This window comes from Bos mutus, chromosome 12 (genome assembly GCF_027580195.1).
Source record: "Bos mutus isolate GX-2022 chromosome 12, NWIPB_WYAK_1.1, whole genome shotgun sequence".
NCBI lineage: Eukaryota > Metazoa > Chordata > Mammalia > Artiodactyla > Bovidae > Bos > Bos mutus.
The window spans coordinates 34196961-34212149 of record NC_091628.1 but is presented as its reverse complement, the minus strand read 5'-3'; the positions used below and the strand labels follow the sequence as shown (position 1 = coordinate 34212149).

At 45.5% G+C, this 15189-nt stretch overlaps 1 protein-coding gene and 2 non-coding genes across 3 annotated transcripts in view; all 3 read right to left on the bottom strand.

The window, feature by feature from the left end:
* MIPEP (mitochondrial intermediate peptidase) overlaps nucleotides 1–15189 on the bottom strand; it is an 85576-nt gene that overhangs the window by 21573 nt on the left and 48814 nt on the right. The window contains exon 16 of the mRNA XM_070380514.1: nucleotides 14895–15014. Coding sequence (XP_070236615.1) covers nucleotides 14895–15014 — 120 coding nt within the window. The remainder of the gene's footprint in view (nucleotides 1–14894; nucleotides 15015–15189) is intronic.
* On the bottom strand, nucleotides 11899–11970 carry LOC138990309 (small nucleolar RNA U2-30). Its single transcript, XR_011466420.1, has one exon. It is a non-coding gene; the product is annotated as a small nucleolar RNA U2-30 (small nucleolar RNA).
* On the bottom strand, nucleotides 12131–12210 carry LOC138990311 (small nucleolar RNA U2-19). Its single transcript, XR_011466422.1, has one exon. It is a non-coding gene; the product is annotated as a small nucleolar RNA U2-19 (small nucleolar RNA).

Genomic DNA, 15189 nt, shown 5'->3' with positions numbered 1-15189 from the left:
GCCCTGGGAGATTTCTTCTCAGTTCTCCAGGGTTTGAAGGTCAAGCTGTGATCTCCCGAAGGTCGGGTGTGAGCCATGGCTTGTTGAAGGCTGAAAAGAACTGATGCCCTCTTTTTTCTTTCTAAATCTCTTTTCTAAACTCAGCCGTGGCCAGATATTATTCTCCAGAATCTTATGTACTTATTTATTCACTTTAACTTATTCTGTACAGAACTGGTTTGACTTTTTGAAGGATACACTAAGTTTTAAGAAGGAAAATGAGTTAGAAAAAGTGTGAGATAAATGTAAACTACCACCTGATTTAGAGACCTGCACTGTGCTCATGTAAAGGACCGAGCCGCATGAAGGGCTGTTTAGACTGCACGCTGGCTTAAGTGGAAAAATGTTATTGCTGAAATTGTGTAAATCATTTCAAATAGTGTTTGATTTTATGCTTTTTAGCTTTTAAGTGTCTGAGTTTTTCTAAATGTTCTGAGAAAGTCTGGTTCACTTTCACTCTCCATAAATCAGCAAGCATTTCAAAGCTTCCCTGAGACTCTGAAAACACACACACACGTGAAGAGAAGAACCTGAAGGGCGAGTGTATTAAATAGAGCATGCAGCAGTGTGGTCAATTACACAATTACAAACTGTACTCACTACAAACCGAGAATAAGCAACTCCACGGTAAACTCCTCTCATATACGATAACCTGGTTGGGGACACAGGTTCTCAGGCACAGACCCGCTATCACAGTGCTGGAGCACGTGGCTGTGGGCACTGTCACGGGACGTGGGAGGCCCGGCCCATGGCCATCCTTCTGGTCAGGGGTCATCTCCTTTAATGTGTGAACCTGATTCTCCTGCTGCAGCCGCCCCACATGCAATGATGAAATCCCTCTTCGGTAACCAACACTGACGAGAACACTACTGCTTAACGCTCGCTGTGTTCTCACCGGTGCCAGGCACTGGGCTGCCTGCTTCCACACGCGTGATCTCACTTGGTCCTCATGATGACCACTCGAGTCAGTGCTCACGTTACAAAGGACTGTCCCAAGTATCGAGCATCTGCTGTACCACCACCATATGGGGTGACCTCGCCTGCCCCGTCCCCCGAACTCCAGCTGCCCTGCCTGGGTCCACACCTCACTCCTCACTCCTGCCATCATGGTCGGAATACATGCCTCCTGCGCTCTCAAATCCAGCCAGAAATATTCCACTGAAACCGTGGACACAAGCAGGGTGTTCAACGTCTCCAGTGTTATTTGGCGTAATTTTATAAGTTCAAGCCACTCAATCTACAAATTCAGTGCAATTCCTGTCAAATTACCAGTGGCTTTTTTCACAGAACTAGAATCAAAAAAAAAGCCAAAATTTGTTAAGGACACACAAAAGACACTGAATAGCCAAAGCAATCTGGAAAAAGAAAAACAGACCTGGAGGAATCAGATTTCCTGACTTCAGACTATACTACAAAGCTACAGTCATCAGCTGGTACAAAAACAGAAATATAGATCAATGGAACAGGACAGAAGGGCCCCGAAATAATCCCAAGCACCAACGGTCAATTAATCCATGACCAAGGAGGCAAGACTACACAATGCTGTAAAGACAGTCTCTTCAACAAATAGTACTGGGAAAACTGGACAGCCACATGTAAAAAAATGAAATGAGATCATTCCTTCACTCCATACACAAGAATAAGCTCAAAACAGATTAAAGACCTAAACACAAGAGTGGACACTACAAAACTCCTAGAGGAAAACACAGAAAGAACACTCTGACATAAAATAAGAGCAACATCTTTTTTTGATCCATCTCCCAGAATAGTGGAAATAAAAACAAAAATAAATGGGACCTACTCAAACTCAAAAGTTTCTGCACAGTAAAGGAAACAATAAACAAAACAAAAAAGACAACCCACAAATTGGGAGAAAATATTTGCCAATTTATGTGACCAATAAGGGATTATTCTCCAAAATTTACAAATAGCTCAAGACACTTAACAGCATCAAAAACAAACAACCCAATTAAAAAAAAAAAAAAAAAAAAACCACAAGTCCTAAACAGACATTTCTCCTAAGAAGACACACAAATGAACCAGAGGCACATGAAAAGATGTTTGACATCAATGATTATTAGAGAAATGCAAATAAAAACTATGAGACATTGCCTTACACCAGCCAGAATGGCCATCAGCAAAACATGCACAAACTACAAATGCTGGAGAGGGCATGGAGAGAAGCGAGAACCCTACACTGCTGGTGGGAATGAAAACTGGTGCAGCCACTGAGACAGCAGTACGGAGGTTCTGGAAAAAACTACCAACAGCCCCCACACGCCCCTGCAGTCCCACTTCTGGGCATACATCTGGAGAAAATCACGATCCAAAAGGATAGTGCACTCCAGTGTTCACTGCAGCACTGTTTACAACAGCCAAGACGTGGAAGCAACCTAAATGTCCATCAGCAGAGGAATGGATAAAAATGTGGTATATGTATGCAATGGAACACTACCCAGCCATTAAAAAGAGTGAAATGATGCCATTTGCAGCAACATGGATGGACCCAGAGATCATCATACTGAGTGAGGTCAGAGGAGAACTAGCATACGACATCCCTTATATATGGGATCTAAAAAGAAATGATACAAATGAACTTACTCACAAAACTAAAATAGACTCACAGACTTAGAGAACCAACTTACAGTTTCGGGGAAGGATGGGAAGAGGAAGGGATAGTTGGAGAGTCTGGAAAGGTCATGTACGTGCTGCTATACTGAAAGTGAATAAACAACAAAGACCTCCTGTACAGCACATGGAACTCTGCTCAACATTATGTGGCAGCCTGGTTGGGAGAGACGTATGGGGGAAATGGATACATGTACGGCTAAGTCCCTTTGCGGTCCACCTGAAACTATTGACAACATTGACTGGCTCTGCTGCTGCTGCTGCTAAGTCGCTTCAGTCATGTCCGACTCTGTGCGACCCCATAGACGGCAGCCCACCAGGCTCCCCCGTCCCTGGGATTCTCCAGGCAAGAACACTGGAATGGGTTGCCATTTCCTTCTCCAATGCATGAAAGTGAAAAGTGAAAGGGAAGTCGCTCAGTCGTGTCCGACTCTTAGCGACCCCATGGACTGCAGCCTACCAGGTTCCTCCGTCCATGGGATTTTCCAGGCAAGAGTGCTGGAGTGGGGTGCCATTGCCTTCTCCGTGACTGGTTCTACCCCAATACAAAATTAAAAATTAAAAAAGTTCAAGCCACTGGACCAGTGAAGGACACAAGGGTCACAGAAATGTTGAAAAGGGGCAGCAAGAATATTACTTACATATGATGTGAGGTTTCATACATGTGTGTAAGTATGTATTCATACATAGAGTGGTATCTAGAAACCTTTACAATCCCGTGAACATGCATCAAGGACAGCAGGACGTTCATTAAGAACGTCAGCCACAACATCAACACCCCGAAGTGCTGATGATAAAGAGCTAGAAAAGGGGGGAAGGCGAAGAGAGCCCCTCACCAGAGCAAGAAAAAAGCCCGTACAACAACAGGAGGACATTAACAAGATACATGAGGCGCTTCTGAGAGGAAGACCATAAACAAAGACCACCGGTGTGACAGGAACAGGCAGATTCACGGAGGAAAAGTGGAGCAAGGCACCTATGTATAAAAACAGAAAAAAACAATCAAAAAACCCACAAAAGACAAAAACCCTCACAATTGATTATCCAGCCTTGGCAGGAGCCCTGAAAAGGAAACTCGGACACAAATCTTAGCATCTCACAAAGGAGACCTTTTCAAATCAGAGGGGGGTGTGGGTTTTTAAAAAACCAGTTAGAAAAAGTAACGTTGGTTCCAAATCTGGTGACTTACACCACCGGAAACTTAAACAGACAAAGATTTAAAAGTAACAAACAAGACCACAGAAATGCTAGAAGGAAATATGTGCAGGACCACAGATGAGAAGTGCCTCTACACCTGTGGAAAGAGGTTCCATTCTCCGGTGAGAGGGGGAGAACTACGTACCACGGGGCAGGGAGTCCCGCCTCTGGACAGGCCCAGAGCAGGGAAGATCGCCTGCAAACCCTCCGCATCTTTTGATTTCTGGTTACATGCACGTATGACATCCTCAAATGCAGTTAAAATGCAAGATTAGCATCAACTAACCTAACTCAGCCAGAGGCTTCTTACAGGGCTGGTGCTGCCCCCGAGACCCCAGGGCGCAGGTAGAAGGCCACCGGGAACAGCCCTCCGGATCCCGAGCTCCCTGCGTCCTGCCCATGCTCACCGTGGAGGAGAATCCACTTGGACAATCACCAGGGCGGAAGCTTCTGGAAACATAAACATCCTCAAATCTAAAAGACACGTGTATCGTTTAAACAGAGTCTATCTGGTGAAGAAGAAATGAGTATCCTGGGTTTTTATTTCACTTGACCTAGCCTTTGTGAATCTGCAGTCAAAAAAAAAAAATTTTTTTTTTTTAAAGCATAGTACTATTCATGAAAACCAAGATGAGAATGAAAGTTGGTGACTTGGCTCCAAGGACTATGTTACAAGAAAAACCGGGTAAGTCATGACTTCCTCATGTTTTAGATCAGTGAACTCTAGAGCTGCAGCTGTCCCACAAACTGAAACCATATAAATTTTTAGCAAATGAGTCAATCTTGAGATTAAAGTTTCAATTTATAACACTTCTGTGTTTTAGTTACAAAGTCATAAATAAATCTAGCATGACAGAGAAGGTAAATATTTTCTCAGTTGTTTATTCAACAAAAGAGGAAAGGAATTTAACATGCAATTAACTACTTAGGTTTTTCTAGATAGGCACCATATGGTCTTTGTATTTAAGAGAAAAAAAATAAATATTGTTCTGTTTAATCTAACATGTGCTTAGCAACGTCAAGTACACCAAACTATGCCACCTGGGCATGGCTTCACCTCCCAGGAGACTGTTCTCGTTTGTTCAAGAGCCAAGGCATAAGAATAGGAGGAAACATGACTACTTCCCCAGGGAAGAAACTCAAGGGAGAAAGGAGGATTTCTAGCAAACAGTTGAAGCTAGAGTCTCTGGAAAGGGACTGACGAACTTTGAACCACCCTGGGGTCTAGTTCTACTGTTTTAATAGACAGTATTTTTTTTTTTTTAACACACTGAAAGAAAGAAACCTTTATGCCATTCCCTGAGCCAACATCTGAGTGTGAGGGAAGAAGAAGAGCCAAGGTCAGAAGCAGACCTCAGATCTATATATAAAAGCTCTCACCTGATCAAGCTCTCTCACCAGGCTTCCTTTAAAAATAACAGATCGGGAAATACCTGCCATTTTAATTTAGATGGTAGAAATCATTTAATAGACACATTTCCTTATCTTAGTGTTTTATCAGTTAATTTAAAATTAGACCTTTTCAAATAAAACCATCAATGCTGGACACCACATAAAGTCAGTAAGCTATGATACAATTTTATACAAAGTGAACTAAACTTGTGTTATCTCTGATGAAAACCTCTGAAAGATATATTCAAAAGTAGAGCTATAAAAACCTAATTCTTCATCTGCTTGAATGCACAAATGTCACATATCTATATGGATTTCTATACTTCAGTTCAGTTCAGATCAGTCACTCAGTCACTTCTGACTCTTCGCAACTCCATGGAATGCGACACAGCAGGACTCTCTGTCCATCAACAACTCCTGGAGTTTACTCAAACTCACGTCCCTCTAGGTGGTGATGCCATCCAACCATCGCATCCTCTGACGTCCCCTTCTCCTCTTGTCTTCAATCTTTCCCAGCATCAGGGTCTTTCCAACAAGTCAGTTCTTTGCATCAGGTGGACAAAGTATTGGGAATTTCAGCTTCAACATCAGTCCTTCCAATGACTATTCAGGACTGATTTCCTTTAGGATGGACTGGTTGGATCTCCTTGCAGTCCAAGGGACTCTCAAGAGTCTTCTCCAACATCACAGTTCAAAAGCATCAATTCTTCGGCACTCAGCTTTTTTTATAGTTCAACTCTCACATCCATACATGACTACTGGAAAAGCTATAGCTTTGACTAGACGGACTTTGTTGGCAAAGTAATGTCTCTGGTTTTTAATACGCTGTCAAGCTTGGTCATAACCTTTCTTCCAAGGAGCAAGCATCTTTTAATTTCATGGCTGCAGTCATCATCTGCAGTGATTTTGGAGCCCTGCCCCAAAATAAACTCTCTCTGTTTACACTGTTTCCCCAACTATTTGCCACGAAGTGATGGGACCAGATGCCATGATCTTAGTTTTCTGAATGTTGAGTTTTAAGCCAACTCTTTAATAAACTCTTCTTTCACTTTCATCAAGAGGCTCTTTAGTTCTTCCTCCCTTTCTGCCATAAGTGTGGTGTCATCTGCATATCTGAGGTTATTGATATTTCTCCCGCCAATCTTGATTCCAGCTCATGCTTCATCCAGTCCAGTATTTCTCATGATGTACTCTGCATATAAGTTAAATAAGCACGGTGACAATATATAGCCTTATACTCCTTTCCTGATTTGGAACCAGTCTGTTGTTCCATGTCCAGTTCTAACTGTTGCTTCTTGACCTGCATACAGGTTTCTCAAGAGGCAGGTCAGGTGGTCTGGTATTCCCATCTCTTTAAGAATTTTCCACAGTTTATTGTGATCCACACAGTCAAAGGCTTTGGTATGACCAATAAAACAGAAGTAGATGTTTTTCTGGAACTCTCTTGCTTTTTCTATGATCCAACAGATGTTGGCAATTTGATCTCTGGTTTCTCTACCTTTTCTAAATACAGCTTGAACATCTGGAATTTCACAGTTCATGTACTGCTGAAGCCTGGCTTGGAGAATTTTGAGCATTAATTTGTTAGCGTGTGAGATGAGTGCAATTGTGTGGTAGTTTGAGCATTCTTTGGCATTGCCTTTCTTTGGGATTGGAATGAAAACTGACCTTTTCCAGTCCTGTGGCCACTGCTGAGTTTTCCAAATTTGCTGAAATATTGAATACAGCACTTTCACAGCATCATCTTTTAGGATTTGAAATAGCTCCACTGGAATTCCATCACGTCCACTAGCTCTGTTCATAGTGATGCTTCCTAAGGCCCACCTGACTTCACATTCCAGGATGTATGGCTCCAGGTGAGGGATCACACCATCATGATTATCTTGGTCGTGAAGATCTTTTTTGTATAGTTCTTCTGTGTATTCTTGCCACCTCTTTCTAATATCTTCTGCTTCTGTTAGGTCCATACCATTTATGTCCTTTATTGAGCCCATCTTTGCATGAAAGGTTCCCATGGTATCTCTAATTTTCTTAAAGTGATCTCTAGTCTTTCCCATTCTATTGTTTTCCTCTATTTCTTTGCACTGATCACGGAGGAAGGCTTTCTTATCTCTCCTTGCTATTCTTTGGAACTCTGAATTCAAATGGGTAGATCTTTCCTTTTCTCCTTTGCCTTTCCATTCTCTTGTTTTCACAGCTATTTGTAAGGCCTCCCCAGACAACCATTTTGCCTTTTTGCTTTTTTTTTCCTTGGGGATAGTCTTGATCACTGCCTTCTGTACAATGTCACGAACCTCCGTCCACAGTTCTTTAGGCACTCTATCAGATCTAATCCCTTGAATCGATTTCTCACTTTCACTGTATAATCATAAGGGATTTGATTTAGGTCATACCTGAATGGTCTAGTGGTTTCACTCATTCAGTTCAGTCACTCAGTCGTGTCCAACTCTTTGTGACCCCATGAATCGCAGCACACCAGGCCTCCCTGTCCATCACCAACTCCCGGAGTTCACTTAGACTCATGTCCATCGAGTCAGTGATGCCATCCAGCCATCTCATCCTCTATGGTGCCCTTCTCCTCCTACCCCCAATCCCTCCCAGCATCAGAGTCTTTTCCAATGAGTCAACTCTTCGCATGAGGTGGCCAAAGTACTGGAGTTTCAGCTTTAGCATCATTCCTTTCAAAGAAATCCCAGGGCTGATCTCCTTCAGAATGGACTGGTTGGATCTCCTTGCAGTCCAGGGACTCTCAAGAGTCTTCTCCAACACCACAGTTCAAAAGCATCAATTCTTCGGCGCTCAGCCTTCTTCACAGTCCAACTCTCACATCCATACATGACCACAGGAAAAACCATAGCCTTGACTAGACGAACCTTTGTTGGCAAAGTAATGTCTCTGCTTTTGAATATGCTGTCTAGGTTGGTCATAATTTTCCTTCCAAGGAGTAAGCGTCTTATAATTTCATGGCTGCAGTCACCATCTGCAGTGATTTTGGAACCCAAAAAAATAAAGTCTGACACTGTTTCCACTGCTTCCCCATCTATTTCCCATGAAGTGATAGAACCGGATGCCATGATCTTCGTTTTCTGAATGTTGAGCTTTAAGCCAACTTTTTCACTCTCCACTTTCACTTTCATCAAGAGGCTTTTTAGTTCCTCTTCACTTTCTGCCATCAGGGTGGTGTCATCTGCATATTTGAGGTTATTGATATTTCTCCCGGCAATCTTGATTCAAACTTGTGTTTCTTCCAGTCCAGCGTTTCTCATGATGTACTCTGCATATGAGTTAAATAAATAGGGTGACAATATATAGCGTTGACGTATTCCTTTTCCTATTTGGAACCAGTCTGTTGTTCCATGTCCAGTTCTAACTGTTGCTTCCTGACTTGCATACAGATTTCTCAAGAGGCAGGTCAGGTGGTCTGGTATTCCCATCTCTTTCAGAATTTTCCACAGTTTATTGTGATCCACACAGTCAAAGGCTTTGGCATAGTCAATAAAGCAGAAATAGATGTTTTTCTGGAACTCTCTTGCTTTTTCCATGATCCAGCGGATATTGGCAATTTGATCTCTGGTTCCTCTGCCTTTTCTAAAACCAGCGTGAACATCAGGAAGTTCACAGTTCACATATTGCTGAAGTCTGGCTTGGAGAATTTTGAGCATTACTTTACTAGCGTGTGAGATGAGTGCAATTGTGCAGTAATAGTGGTTTCACTAGACCATTTCAATTTCAGTCTGAATTTGGCAATAAGGAGTTCATAATCTGAGCTACAGTCAGCTCCTGGTCTTGTTTTTGCTGACTGTATAGAGCTTCTCCATCTTTGGCTGCAAACAATATAATCGATCTGATTTCAGTATTGACCACCTGGTGATGTCCATGTGTAGTCTTCTCTGTGCTGTTGGAAGAGGGTGTTTGCTATGACCAGTGTTTCTCTTGGCAAAACTCTATTAGCCTTTGCCCTGCTTCATTCTGTACTCCAAGGCCAAATCTGCCTGTTATTCCAGGTATTTCTTCACTTCCTACTTTTGCATTCAGTCCCTTATAATGAAAAGAACATCTTTTTTGGGTATTAGTTCTAGAAGGTCTTATAGGTCTTCATAGAACCGTTCAACTTTAGCTTCTTCAGTGTTACTGGTCAGGGCATAGACTTGGATTACTGTGATATTGAATGGTTTGCCTTGGATACGAACAGAGATCATTCTGTTGTTTTTGAGACTGCATCCAAGTACTGCATTTTGGACTCTTTTGTTGACCATGATGGCACTCCATTTCTTCTAAGGAATTCTTGCCCACAGTAGTAGATATAATGGTCATCTGAGTTAAATTCACCCATTCCAGTCCATTTTAGTTCGCTGATTCCTAAAATGCTGTTGTTCACTCTTGCCATCTCCTGTTGACCACTTCCAATTTGCCTTGATTCATGGACCTAACATTCCAGGTTCCTATGCAATATTGCTCTTTATAGCATTGGACTTTACTTCCATCACCAGTCACATCCACAACTGGGTACTGTTTTTGCGTTGGCTCCGTCTCTTCATTCTTTCTGGAGTTATTCCTCCACTGATCTCCAGTAGCATATTGGGCACCTACTGACCTGGGGAGTTCATCTTTCAGTGTCACACCTTTTTGTCTTTTCATGCTGTTCATGGGGTTCTCAAGGCAAGAATACTGAAGTGGTTTGCCATTCCCTTCTCCAGTGGACCACGTTTTGTCAGACCTCTCCACCATGACCCGTCCATCTTGGGGGACCCTACAGGGCATGGCTCATAGTTTCATTGAATTAGACAAGGCTGTGGTCCATGTGATCAGATTGGTTAGTTTTTTGTGATTGTGGTTTTCAGTCTGTCTGCCCTCTGATGGAGAAGGATTTCTATACACACTCACATATCTATTTTGGAGAAAGAAGTTCTTCAAAAGTGATATCAAGTGAACAAGACAGCAAACAAGCTCTAATGAAAATGCAGTCCCATGGATGGGAGCAGGGGCATCTTCCTCATGCCGGTGTGTCTGTGACCTTCCTTCTGAAACTAGAAAACCAACCAGAGCACTACACTGCTTGCAAGCACACAAGCCCGGTGCGCCCACCCCCTCCACTCACCGCCCGCTGCCGCTGGCCCCAGCTCTGTGTGGTCAGGCGGCCTGAAGGAGAGCGGGCCAGGGAGAGCACACTGGATGAAGACTGGCTCACAGCTGGCCGTGCTCCACCCTGACCTGTGGATCGACGGCCCTGCTCCTTTGCACTTAGAATCGCAATGGCAGCGACACAGGTTAAGAATCTGCTTGGAACTTGAGCAGCTAATGGACAGGAAGCCCTCAGGTCCTGTGTGACTCGTCTGCTGAGAATGTACCTACTAAGAACACAAATCTATGGTAGATGTCCTACAAGCAATGCTCCCAGCTACCTAATCCTAAAAACAGAGTAGGTGCTACTCTCTAGTAGTAGAAACGGAACAGAAAACACATTTCAAATCTCAGTTTTTGCTGGTACTTGAAAAAAGCTGTTTCAATGAGAAGACAGGCCGACAGGGTGGGCTATCCCACACCTTCCTCATCTCACCCAGCAGGCTCTCCGCTCACAGCATCCTCTGTGCAGGCGTGCGCCTCCCTCTCCTACATGGCTCCCCAGCCCTGCCTCCTGGCCTGCAGCCTCAGGTCCCACATCTGCTCACAGGCATCGTCCGCTCAGCCTGAACTGGCCCCCTGCACCCGTCCCCACATTGCACCCCTCCTCCAAGTGGCCCCTTCCAACACGGGGACCACCCCTCCCGGCTTACACAGCACCAGCGCCCAGTGGGGTCTGTCTGCCCAGTCCACCCCCAGGTTACGGGCACCTTCCACGCTGGTCCTCAGCCTGCCTGCTCCCTCTGCCCGCTAGCAGTGTGGTCCCCACGGGGAAACAACTTCCCTACGGGTTGCCCAAGCCCATTCTTCACCTCACACGCTGCAGCCAAAACAGCCCGTTCCCACTTCAAGACACGGTCTGCACATGAAGAACGCCCTTCCATATTCTGCTGAGTGACCCGTTTACTAACTGCATGGCTGCTGATCATTCTTAGGAACGCTCATGAGAAAGCATCCCTAAGACTTCGGTGCACCCCTCCTTGCACCAGGGTAAGACTACTTGAATTTGGGGCTCACTATTCACTTTTTTTTATAGTTCTACTGGTCTCGGCACATGGGACCTGAGACCACGCTTTCTCTGAGGTCCATAAAGGAACTGAGCCTCCGGATCACTTTTACAGACATCATACCACAGTCAACGCCAGGCACCGTCCTCACAGACGATGCCACACCACAGTCAACAAACCGGGCACCATCCTCACAAACTGGGCACCATCCTCACAAATGACGTCACACCGCAGTCAACACCGGGCACCATCCTCACAGACGAGGCCACACCCCGGTCAACACCAGGCAGTGGTGAACACCGAGAAGCACAGACAACACCTGTGGTTCGTATGTGCCCGACAGGTGAGAGTCAGCTGGCTCTGGACTCGCTCTGCTCCTCACCTCCGTCAACCCCAAGGTTACTCTAGGGGGCACAGCACATGTCTGGCCTCTTGCACATTCACAGCACTTTAAAAAATATTTATTTTCCAAATGGTATATTTTATTTTTTTTTATTTTTTTTTCTTTTAATTCTGAGCTCAGATCAAGTGTAGAAACCTTCATAGTTATATAAAGTTCTGCAGTAAAATCTTTTCATCATTGCTCAGAATTGATCAGCCTTTCATACAAGCACACCCACAACCAACTCTCACTTACCCACCAATAAGCCCCTTAATTATCCAGTCACCTACACACACACACGCATGCACGCACGCACGCACCCACCCATCCCTTCATACCCCTTATTTTAAATTATTCTTTTGCTTCTCAGAACTACAGAGATCATGCATCAGATACACTGCGTGGTCTTCTGATGCTCAGATTTGGCTACTTTCATCACTGATCCACTTCAGTAAGAGCAGATCTCAGAGACAAATGGTATATTTTATGTCGCCTGTTTTTTTAAAACCACAATAACAATTTAGAAAGCAAAAAAATCTTTTTCCAGTTACAATGCTGAAAACCTCTATGCCAACCTGTAGCTTCTTACTTGTTTTCACCTGTTTATTGAACAGAAGACTCAGGTCCTCATGCAGTGGACACAGTCTTCCGTGCCGTATGCATGACACCAGAGTCCAAACAGGAACAAAAAGGAGCGCTCAGATAGACTCTCTCTCCCAAATTTAAGCCTCCGCTCCTCATATCTGGGTCTTTAACCCACTTTACTTTAGTTAAAGTAGAACTAAACTACTTTAGTAGAAGGGGACAGATCCAGGTTTCATCTCTTCCCGGTGGATGATTTATCGGGACATCACCACTGAAACTGAGCAGTCTCTTCTCGGCCCTCACAGCTGCAGGGCTGTTGGCTGATGGTCAGGAGGCCATAAACGCACCGAGCCTGCCTGCAGTGCTGGGCTTGGCTCCACCATTCTGTGCACCCTGTACCCCCACAGCATTGCTACCCGGTCCTAAATCCTCCAGCTTCCTGGTTAGTGGTCCCGACTGGACAAGCCCACCCTTCTGTCACTGTTCTTGAGCCATCAGCTTCCACAGGAGATCATAGTCAGCCCATTAGAGTCAAGCCAACAAGTGAGGACATTACATTAAGTGTACAGATTGGAGAAAAATCGGTATTTTTATATCAGATCTTTCCTTCTGTAAATATGTTTCAGCCCTTCATTTACTTAGGACACTGAAATTAAACACAACATACTTATTGAACAAGGTGCTTTGGGGGCGTCCCTGGTGGGTTCGGTGGTGAAGAGTACACCTGCCAGCGCAGGAGACGCAGGTCGACCCTGGATCCGGGAAGATCCTACGTGCCACGCAGCAGCTGAGCCCACGCCCCACAACTACCGCGCCTGCGCTCTAGAGCCCGGGAGCCACAACTACCGCGCCTGCGCCCTAGAGCCCGTGTTCACAAGAGAAGCCACCGCAGTGAGAAGCCTGTGCACTGCAACCAGAGAAGAGCCCACAGCAACAAAGACCCAGCACCATCCCCCCCAAAAAATCGGGCACTGTCCTCACAGAGGAGGTAATCTTTCCTTCTGTAAATATCAAATAAATATAAAAAAAATATTAAAAAATCAAAACTAGACAGACCAGTTTTGATAGGTACCTTCTACTTTTTCTTGCTGTAACACCATATTTACAGTTTTTTGGTTTGTTGCTGGTAAACAGAGATGGGTTAAATTTTTATATATTACTTATCCCAAAAAGGTGCTAACTTTTGTTATCCAAGTACATAATAGTACACAGCACTGGAACAATAAATTTTATATATGTGTGTACACACACATACACTGAAACAATAAATTATACATATGTGTGTACACACACACGGTACCGTGACCAGCACTGTGTGCCTCGGACATGTCATGAAGCTTCTAAGCCAATCAAATGCTGCAGATGGGAGTCTCATGAAGACGAAACCTCCGGTGACTCTGCTTATCTGGTAAAGATGAGCACCCCCCACCCCCCCAGTTTGAGCATGAGGACCTGATGATCTAGCGGATGGTCACAGTTTCCTGACTAACGCAAACTCTCAGAGCAACACATGCTGGCACTCAACCCCGCAACAAATGAAACCACATTTGTTTGGCATTTTCCAGTTTACAGAGCACTTTCCAATGAGCTTTCTCTCTCTAAGAAGGCAAAGCTGGACCTTCTGGTGGTCACCACGTCACCTGGACAGGGCTGTCTGCCTGAGGACAAGACAACTCTGGAGAAAAGAGATGAGACATAAAAGGAGGAGAAACCTTCTAAAACCACATGCAGGAACTCATTCAACTCGGCTAACTGGCAACCAGGCCGACCAACCCCTGGCGCCTTGCAGTGTGGGACTTAATACACACTCATTCTGCTGAAGCCACTAGGAGTCGGGCTCCCACTGCTTGCCCTGAGGCCCCGACTAGTACGAACACGCCAGTCTCATGCCAGGGCCCTGGGCACTCCTCCCTACCCCAGCTTCCTAAGGAACCCGAGAGATGAGAACACACGGCTGCCGGGCTGGGTCTGTGCCCTAGCAGCATGGCTCACCCCCCCATGCTCTCAGACAAGACAGGTCACGTGCATGAGCCTCAGGTGTGCCCCCAAAGGTGGGGAAGCCATCCCATTCACAGGGCTGCTGGGAGAGTCAGGAGTTGTGTGCCAAGCAGCTGGACGGAGTCTGGCACCCAGTCCTCAGTGAACAGGAGCGATGTGCCTGCTCTCCACGCAACAGAGCACGAACCACGCCCCTCCAACTCCTGCCACCAGCGTGGATTTCTCTGCAGTGACAATGGTTGGGGAGCAGGCACTGCCGTCATCTTACACCAGTAGTTTTCTCATCATAGAAAAATAACAACAACAAAAAAAACCAGAGACGAACTCCCGTGGCCTTTTTCACCCCCACCTTCCCAAGAGGAACGCTGCTGGCAGGAGGACAATGAGCACATGTCAAGGACAGCTGGGGGCCGGAAGCGACCAGGCATTCCCGACACCCGCCCCGAGGGAAGCCTCCACGCCAAGTAGAGCCGTTCAGGTTCACAGCCCCCCACTCGATACCTGTGCCCGCCCAATGGCACACACAGGGCACACACCAGACTCACAGTGTTGGGGACGTAGGGCAGGCCGTAGAAGCGCTCCTGCGTGTCCCTGAGGATGTCTGTGGTCGAACTCCGGAGCGGGTGCTTCCCGTGGTAGATCTGGTCCAGGGCGGCGTAGAAGACCTGAGGGGTGCAGGCGCAGTTTAGTCTGGGCACCACGCACATCCACCGCGCGGCAGCCGAGCTGTGAGGGGTGCGCAGCACAACAGCCAGGGGCCGCAGTGGGGCACGTGCTCATCAGTGTCGTGGACTGAGGGTATTCTGCATGTCATACCACATCAGTGATGAAAAGGGACGC